General features: G+C 38.0%; 1 protein-coding gene across 4 annotated transcripts in view; it reads right to left on the reverse strand.

Moving 5' to 3' along the window:
- Window positions 1-17,197, reverse strand: part of ITCH (itchy E3 ubiquitin protein ligase) — a 123,884-nt gene that overhangs the window by 77,912 nt on the left and 28,775 nt on the right. For all 4 annotated transcript variants that reach the window (XM_059897630.1, XM_059897632.1, XM_059897631.1 and 1 more), the window contains one exon: window positions 2,225-2,315. In XM_059897630.1, the coding sequence (XP_059753613.1) occupies window positions 2,225-2,294 (70 nt within the window). In that variant the 5' untranslated portion in view covers window positions 2,295-2,315. The remainder of the gene's footprint in view (window positions 1-2,224; window positions 2,316-17,197) is intronic.

The raw sequence follows: 17,197 nt of genomic DNA on the forward strand, positions 1-17,197 counted from the left end.
AACTTAGTTCTGAGGTTTCTAGCACCAAAAGCAAAGAAGTAAACAATGAATTATGAAGGACACTTGATTCTAGTCAACTTGGCACTCTATTGTTCATTATCTGATGTTCTCCATTTGTCCCATATCTAATGATATTTTTGTTAAATAATAGCTTTTATCCATAATTCATGGTGTTTGTTTTTGTTAAAATGTTTTTGCCCTATACTTGTACATTCTCAGGATTTTTAGACCCAAGATTAAAAGCTTATAATGGCTAAGAATTATGTCTTCTTGAGGACATAATGCATTTAGGCATTAAATGTTTTTCTTACTATGACAGTAATGATAGCAAATAAGATAGCCAGTTTATGCAAAGAAAAGTCAAAAGGAATATAAACCTATTTAACTGGGGATTGAGATAATAAGGACTCCTCACTTTACTATTTTACTCAGTTTTTAAAAATAAAAAACATGTATATTACTTATGTAACCTGAAAAGCTGAAACAATCTATCAGAAATTCTTTAAATCAAAGGTTTTAACAATAAGCTGCCCCAAAAAAGAAGTCTTAAGAAGCCTGGCCCAATGTAAATCAGCTACTCAGACTAGCTTGAGAATGGGGAGGGGAGAAACAATTAGAATCTGGCTTTAGCAAAGAAATATTAGTATCTTTCACTGAGAATCAGACATTGCTAAGGAAAGAGACTGGAGTTAGTGAAAGGATTACCAAGAATAAATTCTAACATGCTTTCAACTTAAAGTGTTACTTTTATATAACTCAATCACTTTTAGGTTTTGAGAAGGACAATAATGATACAGTTTATGACCTCATATTCATAACCTAGAAGTAGATATAAGCCAGGTATAGTAAAAACTAAAATAATCAATAAATGCCATTAAATTAAAGGGAGAGAGACTAGGGTTCCATTGTGTGATAGACACATGCACGTCTGAAGAAAATCCAGTGCCTCACTTTGGCTAGTGCAAATAGCTTCTATTGATATATAAAGACCTACAAAGAGATCATATGGAGGCTGTAAAAGGTCTTAGCCCAGTTTTAAAGAAATTCAATACCATAGCCAAGGAGAAGCACTGAAGGTTTCTGAGCAGGAATGAACAAATCAGGAGGCATTTTAAGAACATTAATCTGAAAGTGATATACTTGATTAATATGGTTAGAGGAAGAAACAAAGAGATATTAGGAAAGTAACAATAGCAATCAAAAAATTTAATAGGCATTTCTCCAAAAAACATATACAAATGGCCAATAAGCACATGAAAAGATGCTCATCATCATTTAACCATCAGAGAAATGCAACTCAAATCCATAATGAGATAGCTCACATCCATTAGGATGTCTCTAATCAAAAAGATAAGCATTGCAAGGATGCTTACAAAATTGTAACCCTCATACATGACTGGTCGGAATATAAAGTGGTTTGGATGCTTTGAAAAATAATTTGGAATTCCTCACATGACCCAGTGATTCTACTCAAGAAAGTAGAAGGTATATACTCAAGAAAACTGAAAACATACATCTTCACAAAAACTTACATACAAACGTTCATAGCATTATTCATAATAGCCAAAAAGTGGAACCAACCCGAACATCCATCAACTGATAAATGGATAAAGTATGTCCACACATGGAATAGTATTTGGCAATAAAAAGAAATTATATACTAATACATGCTACAACACAGTTTAACCTTGAAAACATTATTATGATAAGTGAAAAAAGTCAGAGACAAAGGCCACACATTTTATGACTCTATTTATATGAGAGATCCAAAATAGGCAAAGCTATAGAGACAAAAATAGTTAGCTAGGGCTGAAGGTGGTTGGGGAATATGGGGCAGGGGTTTCTTTCTGGAGTGGTGAAAATGTTCTAAAATTGACTGGTGTTGGTTGCACAACTCTGAGAATGTACTAACAATCATTGACTTCTAAATGGGGAAACTGTATGGTACGTGAATTATCTCAACAAAGCTAATAAAATCTAAATGAAAACAAAAAACAATAGCAATTGCCCAAGCATGTTTAATGGAAAAAAACAAACAAACCCAAATCCTATACTATACCCAAGAATATCCTGAAATCAAAATGTAATTTTTACCTATCTAAACATTATGTTCATTCATTCATTCAGAACCTGATACGTCACAGCCACTAAAGATTTTAAGATTTTTTTCTTTTTATCTTGGGGGTGGGGGGGAAGTAAAGCAGTAGATCTTTTAAAGACTTACCAGTTATCTGGAGTTGTGATTTCATGGTCAGGCTACCCATTGAACCAAGCTGTGATCCACTGTCAGACATAACACCAACAGGACGGCAAACCTGAACAGGGCCAAGGAAACACTATAAATATCAAAAATTCCCACTTGAAAAATATGTAAATAGTGCTAGCCAGGCCATTTCCATGTCCCACTGAAGGCCACACAATAACCAGTGGCCTTCACATTGCCAAATATAATTTTCAATTCTAGTATCCATCCTGCATTAACCTATCAGCAAAATCTGACTTGGTTGATCATTCCTTCTTCCATGGTTTTTCTTCCTTTTAGTTCCCAAGACACATTCTCTAGGTTAATGTCCTACATTCCTGATTGTTCCTTCTTAGACTCCTTTGATGATTCCTTCTCTTCTCTCCACCCTCTTAATACTGGAAAGTCCTAGGGCTCAGTTCTTGGTTCCCTCTTCTCTCATCTCTCCATACTCATTTCCTCAAGGATATCATCCACTGTAATGGCTTTAAATATCATCTATATATCAACAAGTCCCAACTTTATATTTCTATTCCAGACTTCACTCCTGAATTCTAAACAACTTCACTTGGGTATCTAAAAGACACTCCGAACTTAACAGATCCAAAATGGACCTCCTGATGTTCTCTGTAAACTATCTCAGTTAATGGCAATTTCATTCTTTCAGAGGCTCAAGCCAAAAACCTTGGAGTCATCCTTGACTCCTTACTTTTATATTTCCTTTCCAACCCGCTGGCAAATTCTGATGTCTCTATTTGCAAAATATATCTAGAATCTAGCCATTTCTCACCACCTCTACCACCAATCTGTTCAGACCCACCTGACAGCCATTTTTTCCTAAATTATGCCCCTCTCCTAGATTAACCTAAAAGGTCTCCCTTTTTCCACCCCTGTCTAGCCTTAGTACCTATTCTTAACACAACCTGGATGATTCTTTTAAAATGTTAAAAACCTTTCAAAACCTTCCCATTTTACTCAGAGTAAAAGCCTAAATCCTGAAAGACCCTATATGATACATGCTTCCACTGCTCCCCACTTCCTGATCTTATTTCCCTGCTACTCTCCTCCCCTACTCAGGCACCTACTTCCCTATTATTCTTGAAATATGCCAGCACATTCTTGCCTTTAGACGTTCGTTCTACTTGTCTTCTTCACAATATTAACAGTCTGCTCCACTTATGATGATCATTTTCTTCTCCTATAAACTATGTGATCCTTCTGACATACTAAGTAATTTACTTGGTAATTATGTTTATTGGTTTTGACTCTCTAAGCTAGAATATAAACTCCATGTGAATGGGGGATCTTTTTGCTTTGTTCACTGATGAAACCCAGAAGCCCAAAACAGGGCCTGTGGCTACTGAATTATACTAAATGAACACCTCTAACATATCTTCTTCAGCCCATAATCATGGAAGAGTTAATCCCCCTGTGGAAAGGGCATGATTCGTATACAATAAAAAAGATTTTATAACAAAGTCAGAACACTTGGGTTTGATTCCTGGCTACAACACTTACTATATGATACTATTTGAGTTATATAACCTCTCTAGGTCCCAGTTTCCTGTCAGAGAAATGGGGATAATACCACCTCTACCTCACAGGGCTTTTGTAAGACTGAATGATTACATATGTGGGGAAAAAAATCCTCTGTGAATGTTTATTATTTATCATTAATACTCTTTGAATTTATTTATTTATTTGTTTGTTTGTTTATGGCTGCGTTGGGTCTTTGTTGTTATGCGCAGGCTTTCTCTGGTTGTGGCGAGCAGGGGCTACTCTTCATTGTGGTGCGCAGGCTTCTCACTGCGGTGGCTACTCTGGTTGTGGAGCATGGGCTCTAGGTGCATGGGCTTCAGTAGTTGTGGCACACAGGCTTAGTTCCTCTGTGGCATGTGGGATCTTCCCGGACCAGGGCTCGAACCTGTGCCCCCTGCATTGGCAGGCGGATTCTTAACCACTGCGCCGCCAAGGAAGTCCCTAAATATGTTTTTAAAATAACCTGTTCTTAGGCTTTCGAGGACTTGATAAAAATTTTAAGAATATTTTGAGTGGGTCAAAGTAAAGATTAAACTCAAGCAAAATTTACTCAGCACTCACTATTTGCCAGGTCCCATGTAAGAAATATACAAATACAGTAAGGCAAAATTAGGCTTCCGTTCCCTGGCGGTCCAGTGGTTAGGATGTCGCGCTTCCAATGCAGGGGGCGCGGGTTCGATCCCTAGTCGGGGAACTAAGATCCCAAGTGCCACGGGGCAACTAAGCCTGTGAACTCTAGAGCCTGCGTGCCACAACTGGAGAGCCCGAGAGCCACAATTAATGAGCCCACACCACAACTAGAGAGCCCCATGAGCCGCAACTACAGAGCCTGCGCACCACAACTAGAGGAGCCTGTGTGCCGCAAGGAACAGCCTGCACTCTGCAATAAAAGATAGCACAGGCCACAATGAAGATTGTGCAACTAAGACCCAATGCAGCCAAATAAATAAAATAAATATTTAAAAAATAATGTATGTACTGATACATATTAGTTTTATATAATCAAAATTACTTACGTATTTTAAATCCCTAAAAACAAAAAAATACCATTTGTAAAGACAAACTATAGAAACCTAAGTATCACTTGGCAACCAGTTAAATAAATAACATATTCATACCACAGAATACTATGCAGCTATCAAAACAACTTACTAATGACTGAAATGGAATGATTCCAAGAACATTTTTTTAAGTTACAGAATATATATAATGTGATGTCATTTTTGCAAACAAAAACAAAGTACATATTCTTGTAGATAAATATACTTATAAATAAAAGCAGAAAAAGTATACATCCCTAACTGTTTATAGTGGTTACCTTTGTGGAGAAGGGGAGAGGGTCTGTGTACTAAAGGAGGTGGTCATGGGGAACTTCGGTTTTGTATGCATTGCTTGAGTTTTTAAAAAGAAAATGTGTATCCTACTTGTACACGTTGAAAAACAGGCAAGACAAAGTAGATTGAGAATCTACACTTCAAGTCCCGTCTTCTCCCCTGAGCTCCAGACTCTTAGGTCTAACCATTATTTATAACTGCCTGCATGGGTAAAATGACTAAATTGAGGGGACTTCCCTGGTGGCGCAGTGGTTAAGAATCCGCCTGCCCATGCATGGGACATGGGTTCGGGCCCTGGTCCAGGAAGATCCCACATGCCATGAAGCAACTAAGCCCCTGCACCACAACTACTGAAGCTCACACGCCTAGAGCCCGCGCACCACAACCAAGAGTAGCCCCCGCTCAACGCAACTAGAGAAAGCCCGCAAGTAGCAACAAAGACCCACCACAGCCAAAAACAAAAAAAAAAGACTAAATTGAAACTCTCCCTGGCCTCAATAGCACCACCATCCATCCAGTTGCACAAGCCAAAGCTGTGGGCATTCTCTTTCCCTCATTACCACGTTCTAAAGATACTACCTGCAAAATATACCCTGCTGTATACCTTAAAATGTATGCTTATTTTTCTCCTCTTCTTAACTATCTTAGTCTAAGCCACAAACACCCATCCCTTCCCCGTCAACAAATTACTACAAGTCACTAAATTGGTCTCCCTGCTTCTGCACCTGCTCCCTCTCCCTCCCACCACCCATTCTCCACACAGCAACTAGGGCACTCTTTTAAACATGAAAGTTAGATCATGCTCTACTCTGCTTAATTATCCAATAATTACGTATCTCACCTAAAACAGAATCCAAATTCCTCACCCGGGCTTACAGAAGTCCCACTTCATTCCATCCATGACCTACTCTCTTGACTTCTCCTCATATCATTCTCCCCCTTACCCACTGCAAACCTGGATTTCTTTCTATTTCTTAAACACACTAAGGTCATTCCAGACTTACAGGCTTTCCACTAACTGTTCCCTCTGCTGGGAATGTTTTTCCCTCTTACCTTTAAATAGCTAACATCTTATATTCAGGTCTAAAGTTAATACTCAAATACTCAGAGAGGTCTTCCCTGACTACTCAATCTAATGTAGCCATCCTATTACTTTCTATCACACCACTGAAATTTTTCTGATTAAATTTTTTACTGACTATAAGGTCCACAAAGGTAGGCAACCTTGTCTGCCTTGCTAATCAGTGTCTAGAATATTCCACAGTTGTTGTTTTTCTAATTAACTAATGTCCGCAATTTATATTTAGGTTCCCTCTTTGTGAACATTATACAGTCCTATGGATTCTGACAAACACATAACTGCCATGTATCCACTATTACAGTATCACACAGAATAATCTCACAACCCTAAAAATCCCCTGTGCTTCACCTACTCATCTCTCTTCCCTCACTAAAAACCTCTGGCAACCACTTATCTATTTACTGTTTCTATAATTTTGCCTCTTCCAGAATGTCAGATAGGTGGAATCACACAATTTAGAGCCTCAGCCTGGCTTCTTTCACTCAGCAGTATGATTAAAGTTTCCTCCATATCTTTTCAGAGCTTGGCAGCTTTTTTTTTTTTAATTGCTGAGTAATATTTCATCTGTGTTTATTCCACAGTATATACATTTGCCTACTGAAGGATATGTTAGTTGCTTCCAGTTTTTGGCAATTATAAATAAAGCTGCTATAAGTATTCATGTTCAGGTTCCTTGTGGATGTAAGTTTTCGACTCAGTTGGGTAAACAGGACTACAATTACTGGATGATAAGGGTAAACCTATGTTTTAGCTCTGCCAAATGGTCTTCCAAAGTGGCTGTACCATTTTGCATTCCTATTAGGATTGAAGTAGAATTTCTACTGCTCCATATCCTCACAAGCATTTGGTATTGTTAGTTTTTTGGAATTTAGCCAGTCTAACAGGTGTACAATGATGTTTCACCACTGGCCTAGTTTGTAATTCCCATATGACATATGATGTTGAGCCTCTTTTCATATGCTTATTTACCATCTATGTACACTGTTTGGTGAGATATCTGTTCAGATATTCTGCTCATTTATTATTTGTTTTCTTACTGTCGCATTTTAAGAGTTCTTTATATATTTTAAATATAAGTCCTTTATGTGTTTTGCAAATATTTTCTCACAGCCTATGGCTTCTCTTTTCATTCTCTTAACAGCGTAAAGGTTCCAGTCACCAATTCCCACATGTGAGTGAGTGCGGTGAGTAGGTTCCCCACACCAACAAGCAATTCTCCAACACCAGCTAAGTGTCCTACAATTTATTAAAAATCAGAGAAGATATAAATATAACATGTTTTTATATATTAAAAAAAACCCAAAAAACTATTAAAAATAAACAAATACACTAAGTTGCAGAGTAAAAATATCAATATACAAGTCTGTTCTATACACTAACAATGAATCATCAGAAAACAATTAACAAAAAAATCTCATTTACAATTGCAACAAAAAGAATACCTAGGAATAAATTTAACCAAGTAGGTGAAAGACCTGTACACTGAAAACTTAAAGACATTCTTGAAAGAAATTTAAGACAACACAAAAAAATGTAAAGGTATTCATGCTCAGGGACTGGAAGAATTAATATTTTTAAATGTCCGTATTACCTAAAGCAATCTACAGAATCAATGTAATCCCTATCAAAATCCCAATGACATTTTTCACAGAAATAGAACAATAACAACAAAATCCTAAAATCTGTATGGAGCCACAAAAGGCCCCAAATAGCCAAAGCAATCCTGAATGGGGGAAAAAACCCCAAAGCTTGAAGTATCATTCACTCTGATTTCAAATTATATTACAAAGCTATAGTAATCAAAACAGCATGGTATTGGCAAAAAAAGTGACATAGATCAATGGAACAGAATTGAGAGTTCAGAAATAAACACACACATATGTGACAATTAATTTACAAAACAAGAGCAAAGAACATACAGTGGAGAAAGTATAGTCTCTTCAATAAATGATGTTGGGAAAACTGGACAGTTACATGCAAAAGAATGAAACTAGACCACTATCTTACACCATACACAATGTCAACTCAAAATGGATTAAGGACTTGAATGTAAGACCTGAAACCATAAAACTCCTAGAAGAAAACACACATCAGTCTTAGCAATATCTTTCTGGATATATCTCCTCAGGCAAGGCAAACAAAAGCAAAAATAAACAAATGGGACTACATCAAACTAAAAAGCTTCCGCACAGCAAAGGAAACCATCAACAAAATGAAAATTCAACCTACCTACTCAGAGAAGATATTTGCAAATCATATCCAATAAGGAGTTAATATTCAAAATACATAAAGAACAACCAAAAAATAAACCACCCGATTAAGAATGGGCAGAAGGGGCTTCCCGGGTGGCGCAGTGGTTGAGAATCTGCCTGCCAATGCAGGGAACACGGGTTCAAGCCCTGGTCTGGGAAGATCCCACATGCCGCGGAGCAACTAGGCCCGTGAGCCACAATTACTGAGCCTGCGCGTCTGGAGCCTGTGCTCCCCAACAAGAGAGGCCGCGATGGTGAGAGGCCCGCGCGCCGCAATGAAGAGTGGCCCCCGCTTGCCACAACTAGCGAAAGCCCTCACATAGAAACGAAGACCCAACACAGCCATAAATAAATTAATTAATTAATTTAAAAAAAAAAAAAAAAAAAAAAAAAAGAATGGGCAGAGGAGGTGAAGAGACCCTTTTCCAAAGACATACAGGTAACGAACAGGGACAGGAAAAGATGTTCAACATCACTAAGTATTATGGAAATGCAAATCAAAACCACAAATGAGTTATCACCTCATACCATTAGAATAACTATTATCAAAAAAGCAAGAAATAAAAAGTGTTGGAGAGGATGTAAAGAAAAGGGAATCCTCATACACTGTTGGCAGGAGTGTAAATTACTGTAGCCACTATGGAAAACAGTATGGAGAGTTCTCAAAAATTAAGAATAGAACTACAATATGATCCAGCTACTCCATTTCTAGGTATTTATCCAAAGAATTCAAAAACATCTAATTTGAAAAGATATATGCATACCTATGTTCAATCCAGCACTATATACAATAGCCAAGATATATAAACAACCTAAGTGCCTATCCATGGATGAAGAAGATGCAGTATATATATAATGGACTACTACTCAGCTGTAAAAAATTCTTTTAAAAATAAAGGAAATCTTGGGACGTCCCTGGTGGCGCAGTGGTTAAGAATCCGCCTGCCAATGCAGGGGACATGGGTTCAAGCCCTGGTCCGGGAAGATTCCACATGCTGCAGAGCAACTAAGCCCATGCACCACAACTACTGAGCCTGTGCTCTAGAGCCTGTGAGCCACAACTATTGAGGCCCACACACCTAGAGCCCGTGCTCCGCAACAAGAGAAGCCACTGCAATGAGAAAACCACACACTGCAACAAAGAGTAGCCCCCGCTCGCCGCAACTAGAGAAAGCCCATGCGCAGCAACGAAGACACAATGCAGCCAAAAATAATTAAAAAAAAAAAAAAAAAAAGGTCATGAAGAACCTAGGGGTAAGACGGGAATAAAGACACAGACCTACTAGAGAATGGACTTGAGGATATGGGGAGGGAGAAGGGTAAGCTGTGACAAAGTGAGAGAGTAGCATGGACATATATACACTACCAAACGTAAAATAGATAGCTAGTGGGAAGCAGCCGCATAGCACAGGGAGATCAGCTCAGTGGTTTGTGACCACCTAGAGGGGTGGGATAGGGAGGGTGAGAGGGAGGGAGACGCAGAGGGAAGAGATATGGGACCGTATGTATAACTGATTCACTTTGTTATAAAGCAGAAACTAACACACCACTGTAAAGCAATTATACTCCAATAAAGATGTTAAAAAAAAAAAGAGGACCTAGGGACTTCCCTGGTGGCGCAGTGGTTAAGAATCTGCCTGCCAATGCAGGGGACATGGGTTCAATCCCTGGTCCGGGAAGATCCCACATGCCACGGAGCAACGAAGCCCGTGCACCACAACTACTGAGCCTGCACTCTAGAGCCTGCGAGCCACAACTACTGAAGCCCACGCGCGTAGAGCCCGTGCTCCGCAACAAGAGAAGCCACTGCAATGAGAAGCGCGAGCACCACAACAAAGAGCAGCCCCCCCCTCGCTGCAACTAGGGAAAACCCATGCGCAGCAACAAAGACCCAATGCAGTGCCCCACCCCAAAAAAGATGACCTAGATGAATGTAAAGTCATCCAATGTTCATGAATTAGAAGACTTGACATTGTTAAGATGGTAACAGTCCCCCAAATGATCTACAGATTAACCCCCAAATGATCTACAGATTAAACACAATCACTATCAAAATCCCAACTGCCTTTTTGCAGAAAATCACAAGCTGATTCTAAACTTCATATGGAAATACAAAGGACCAGGAATAGTCAAAACAATCTCGAAAAAGAAGAACAAGGTCGGAGGATTCACACTTCCCAATTTGAAAACTTACTACAAAGCTACAGTAATCAAGACAGTGCGTTATTTAAGCATAGATATAGATTAATGGAATAGAACTGAGTTCAGAAATAAACCCAAATATCTACGACCAACTGATTTTTGACAAGGGTACTAAGACAAACTTTTCAACAAATGGTCCTGGAACTAATGGATATTCACATGCAAGAGATTCCTACCTCACAACCATGGACAAAAATTAACTCACAGTAGATCATACACCTAAATGTAAGAGCTAAAACTAAAAATTTGGTAGAAGAAAACAGATATAATTCTGTGTGACGTTGCATTAGATAGACAATGGTTTCTTAGCTATAACACCAAAACCAACAACATAAAAATTGGATATAAATCAAAATTTTAAACTCTTGTGTTTCAAAAACACCATCAAGAAAGTGAGAAGCCCACCCACAAAATGGGAGAAAATCTTTGTAAATCATATATCCAATATAAGTATCTAGAATATATAAAGAGCTTTTACAACTCAACACAAAAAGACAAATGACTACAAAATTGTCAAAAGGACTGAAACGGCATTTCTCCAAAGAAGATATACAAACGACCAATAAGCACATGAAAAGATGCTAAACATCATTAGCCAGAGACATGCAAATAAAAACCACAATGATACCCACTTTACACCTACTAGAATAGCTATTCAAAATGATAAGTAACAAGTGTTGACAAGGATACGAAGAACCCTTGCACATTGCTAGTAAAAATGTAAGATAGTGCAGCTGCAGTGAAATAAAGTTTTATGGTTCCTCAAAAAGTTAAACACTGCATTACCATAGGTAATAGGCAATTTTACTCCTAGGTATATTCCCAAGAGAAACGAAAACATATGTCCACACAAAAACTTGAACATAACTGTTTACAGCAGCATTATTCATAATAGTCAGAAACAGAAACAACACAAATGTCCATCAACTAATGAACAGATAAATAAAATGTGGTATATTCATACAATAAAAAGAAATTCAGCAATAAAAAGAAATGAAGCACTCGTTAAATGTTATATCAGGGATAAACCTTGAAATATTATGCTAAGTGAAAGAAGCCAGTCACAAAGAACAATATATTTTATGGTTCCATTTATATGAAATGCCCAGAGTAGACAAATCTACAGAGATGGTAAGTCAATTATTGGCTGCCTAGGGCTAGGGCTGAGTGGATGTAGATTGAGAGTGACAGTTAAGGGGGCACCAGGATTATATGGGGGGCAATGACATTTTCAAATTGATTGTGGTGATGGATGCACAACTCCGAATATACTAAAAGCTACTGAATTGTACATTTTAAATAGGTATACTGTATGGTATGTGAACTATATCTCAATAAAGGTGTTTAAAACAAGAAACAAAATTTAGGGGAAAAATTTCTTCTAGACTAAAATATTTTACTACCAATGGACCTTCACTAGAAGAATTTCCAAAGGATGTACCTGAAGAATAAGTAAAATGATCCTCAAAGGAAGCTCTGCAACTCAAGATATAAAAGTGACTAAGGAAGTGGTAAACATTAGGTAAATCTAAAATATACAAAACATGGGACTTCCCTGGTGGTCCAGTGGGTAAGACTCCACACTCCCAATGCAGGGGACCCAGGTTCATTCCCTGGTCAGGGAACTAGATCCCACATGCATGCTGCAACTAAGAATCCACATGCCACAACTAAGAAGGCTGATGCCGCAACTAAAGATCGCACAAAGAAGATCCCGCATGCCACAACTAAGACCCGGCGCAGCCTAAATAAATAAATACATAAATTTTAAAAAAGAATTAAAAAAATAAAATACACCAAACAATGTCTTATTTGGGGATTTAAAAATACAAAGCTAAAATACTGAATAACAGCATTAAAGTCAGGGATGGAGGTAACTGGAGTTAATTGTTCCAAGATCCTTGTATTGCGCAGGACAAGGCAAAGATACTGATCAGTTCTGCGAAGTTAATATGCAAGTCAAAATTTCAGGGAATTCCGTGGAGGTCCAGTGCTTAAGACTGCTTTCATTGCCCTGTGGGCATGGGTTCGATCCCTGGTCAAGGAACTAAGGTCCCACAAGCCACACAGCAATCAATCAATCAATCAATTAAAACAATTTCAAAGAGAAGCAGTAAAAAAATAAAAACAGTGCACAAATTCCAAATCACTATGGAGAAAAAAATATTTGAGGGAAAAATGTATGAATCCAAAAGAATGCAAAAAGTGAACAAAAGAAAAAAAATATGTGGGGAAAGGACTTTCACAAAAAGATGATAGATTACACATATGCATCTGAATCCCCTTTCAAATTTCCCCTAAACTCTGGTGAAGAAATTTTAAAAATTAAAAAAGTAATAACAGTAAAGTTCAGGAAAAAGAGAAATAGAGATAACAACAAACAAGTACAATAACTTCAGTAAGCTACAAAGCAGATGGACCAATGCTATTTGACAGCACACTCAATAAAGTAGACTCCTATCCTATGTTGGCAACAGGGAAAAGCCAAGAACCAAGATGGTTTGTTTACTTGCAGTGCCCCCAAGAGAAGATACCAGTCAATTTTGGAAGTAGAAAGTAAAGTTGGGACACAGAAGTAGAATTGGTTGAAAGCTGCTGCTCACCAAGCATTTTGATTCCTAAATCCCCTACTTGACACCAAAAGGCTCAGGTCTGTTTTTTTTTTCCTCAAGCATCTCTGCAATGGAAGATGCCAGGCACAGTTGAAGGCTGAAGAACAGTATCAAGAACACAAGAATTAAAGGAACATACGCAAACGGAATGACTAAATTCCCATCCTTTTTTCCCACTAGGCTCCCAGCTCACTGTAGTCAAGACTTAACCACCCAGGCAGGAGATAGGACAAGCCTTCTTATCAAGTTCCCCAAACAGTCCACCAGGTAACCCTATAGTGAGGTTCTCAGTTAACAAGCCCTCTCCTCTCTACATGCACTCACAGCCCACAGTCTGCCCACATCCTTAAACATGATAAAGTTGTGGAAAGCTTCTATGAAGAAAAGTGATGCCAAAGAAAAGCAAAATATATTAATATCCTCAGAGAGATGAAAAGATACTATATTCATTAAACAAAAACAGAGTGCCATTAAAAAAAAACATTTAGGGTAAAGAAGTAACTAGCGTGAAAACTCTCCCCAACACCAGTTTGGTCAGCTCTTGAGTACTGTGAAATTGCAAGCTCTGTACACAGATTTCAGTTTGTCGGAGCACTGGAATTGGGAATCAACTGATACCTGCACTGCCAGGCTGACAAAATAACTTGGTTGCCTGGGCTATGCTGTAATCTTGAATAATTCTGCAGCTTCAAACTACTTTTCGGTCCTTGTGAGGACTGACTAGCAACATGTCCTGTTTTTCCTTTTGAACCCTGACTATGCAGTTGAGTTTTCCATTCTTTATTTTCATAAACAACTTTACATTAACCTCCCATAACCTAAAAAAACCTTGCAATTTGGGAGAGTCTAATTAATATAATTTCCATGGGAATTCCCTGGTGGTCCTGTGGTTAGGACTTGGTGCTTTCACTGCCGTGGCCTGGGTTCAAAAAATTTCCAAATACACTATGGGTACATTCTGAATGACTGATGTGGTCAGTCACCTAGTTAACAAAGCCCAACATATAGTATTAAGTAAGCACTATCACGTGCACTTTAGTTATTAGATCAAAGAATGTCTTCAATCTGCTGCTCTGCAAAGTTTTTCTGTAAAGGGCCAGAGAGTAAATATTTCACAGTTGTGGGCTGTATGATCTCTGTCACAACTGCTCAACTGCCACTGTAGTGTGACAGTGGTCACAGACAACACATAAAATGTATTTTATTCCAATAACACTTTATTTATAAAAACAGGCGAGGGCCAGATTCCTCCCACGGGTCTAGTTTGCTAACACCTGCTCTCAAGCATCAAAGTGAAAAATGATAACAGCCTACATATATCACCATGATGGCTTAAAACTGGGAAATATGGAAGAGGCAAAATTTCTTAAGACATTAGAATAAAACAGTTGGATATGGGTAGAATATCTTATAATTAAATTTTTTTTACATCTTCCTCTTTATCCCCATTACCATTCCCTTCATTTGGCTCTCCCTGTACTATCGTACTCATTTCAGTATTTCTCTTTGCCTTACCCCAATCTGTCCACACAGTGTTGTCAAAGGATTTTTAAGATGAACTTTCTACACCTCTGATGATCTGCCATGATCCTGGCTTGCCTATTCTCTTATTTCACATACCATTCTCCCATACATAACCCATGCTCCAATCACACAGAAATGAAGTTCTTCATTCCCCAAAATGTCATCTGTTTAATACTTCTGTGATTTATTTATCCTGTTCCTTCTCTTCAAACTTTGCCCTGCAATTTCCCTAAATTCCCAGTCATCTGGTCTTCTCTTATCCGTCAACATCCTGCTCAAGCATCTCATCTGGTAGCCTTCCCTAAACTTCAAAGCAGAAATAATTAATTTCTTCTTCTAGTCTACCCTATAGTATGTATTCCAAGAGATATTATAACACAGTAATTAAATGTGCAGGCTTTGGAGTCAAATAAATCTAGATCCACATCTCAGCACTATTACTTAAGCAAATTATTGAATTACTTTCTTCATCCATACAACAGGGATAACTTAATTGTAGTTTCGGTTTAAAGGCTGAGATGATACCTGTAAAGTCATATAGAAAGGCTTAAACCCAGTAAAGTGTTCAACAGCTGTCTCTTATTATCTGTTTGCAAATCCCTCTCATCTTTCAAACTGTCTTCTTGAGGTCAAGGCAATTCATCCTTACATCACTAGAACCTTACAGAGTATCTGAAGTATATTAATAGTAAGCTCTCAAATATATGTTGAATCAAAATAAACATGAAAAAGTTATTATACTCAAAATGAATTTTTCTCTAACTCCTTGAATGTAGGATATCTTTCTTACTGAGACATTAAAAGGCTTAAAAATATCTATTACAATCCAAAGCACTCACCATTGTCCAGCATTTCTCCAAATAAATGGGAGCACTAGTAACCTATACATAAGAGCCTCTTTGTGAATAAGTGAGGTAATAAAGGGTGATTTTGCTGTTGTTGTTGTTGTTCTTAGATCTATAATGACAATATAAAAGCAGCCAACAAATATACTCTGCAGAAAGCTTCCCGTCATAATAGCAAACAGCACAGATTTACAAAGAGGGCTTCTGCCTGCCTAGAAATTAAAATGTGAGGGAGAGCCATAGTAATCAGAATTACAGAAAATTGACACTATACTCTATTTTTTTAAAAAATATTTATTTATTTAGGCTGTGCCATGTCTTAGTTGCCGTCACGCCGGATGTTTTTTTTAATTGCAGCATGCACGTGGGATCTAGTTCCCTGACCAGTGATCAAACCTGGGCCCCCTGCACTGGGGAAGTCCCGACACAGAGTCTTACCCTCTGGACCACCAGGGAAGTCCTGACACTGTATTCTCTGTATGTAAAAATTTCCTCACATGAGTAAGGAAGTACAGGTGGTGGTAGTAAATAATTTTGACTTTGTGGGGAGGGGAAATTCAGACAAGATGACCCAGAAGACAATCACTTGTGGGTGAAAAGACAACAGGAAGAGAATAGGGGATTTCCTCAAGTTTAGTCAACTAACAAGTCACAGAGGAGAAATAAGCACAATAGAAAAAGAATTGACTATAAAAATCAACAAAAGGGGCACCAAGCCCTAGCTCTGCTGTTACATTAGAAACAAAACTTGTAATTCACAGGCAATGTGAATGGCTTCACAGAAAACCCAAAAGACTACATAATAACCTAGAAAATTGACCAGCACCATGGACAAAGTGAAAAGCAAAAAAACTTTTAAGTGAAAAAAGGCAAAAAATTTTATCTCAAAAGCCAACTAGTTTGGGGTAACTATACAAACTTGTGAACATAAAACATATTCATTACAAAGCAACACCAAGAGCAAAAAAAAACCACAGAAAATTCCCTGGTGGTCCAGTGGTTAGGACTCCGTGCTTCCACTGCAGGGGGCACAGGTTCGATCCCTGGTTGGGGAACTAATATCCTGCAAGCTGTGCAGTGAGGAAAAAAACAAAAAACAAAAATCATAACCAGGGTTGGCACCCTTGGAATTCAGATGCAGTTGAGAGAAAGAATATATTAAAAAATTTGAACTCTTGGTCAGTTAGAAGTCAACAGGAATAAACCAGGACTATACTAGGCAAACCATGAGATACAGTCACCCTAGGTATGGGTGACAGGTATGGAAATTTAAACTGCTAAAATAGCGGTATAAAAGAGAGAAAGTATTAAATTCAGGAGGCTGCTATAAATCACAAGCATCATAATAACAAAAAATAATTAGTTTGTTGAATAATCACATGCTGGAAACAGTTTTAAAGAATTCTACATGTGGTAACTCATTTAATACGCTCTCCCTGTAGTGGGTTGAATAGTGGTTCCCAAAAAGATATGTCCACATCCTATTCCCTGAAACTGATGAATGTGACTTTATTTGGAAAAAAGTGTCTTTACAGATATAATTAAGAATCTTGGTACTTCTCTGGC

This window comes from Balaenoptera ricei, chromosome 15 (assembly GCF_028023285.1).
Source record: "Balaenoptera ricei isolate mBalRic1 chromosome 15, mBalRic1.hap2, whole genome shotgun sequence".
NCBI lineage: Eukaryota > Metazoa > Chordata > Mammalia > Artiodactyla > Balaenopteridae > Balaenoptera > Balaenoptera ricei.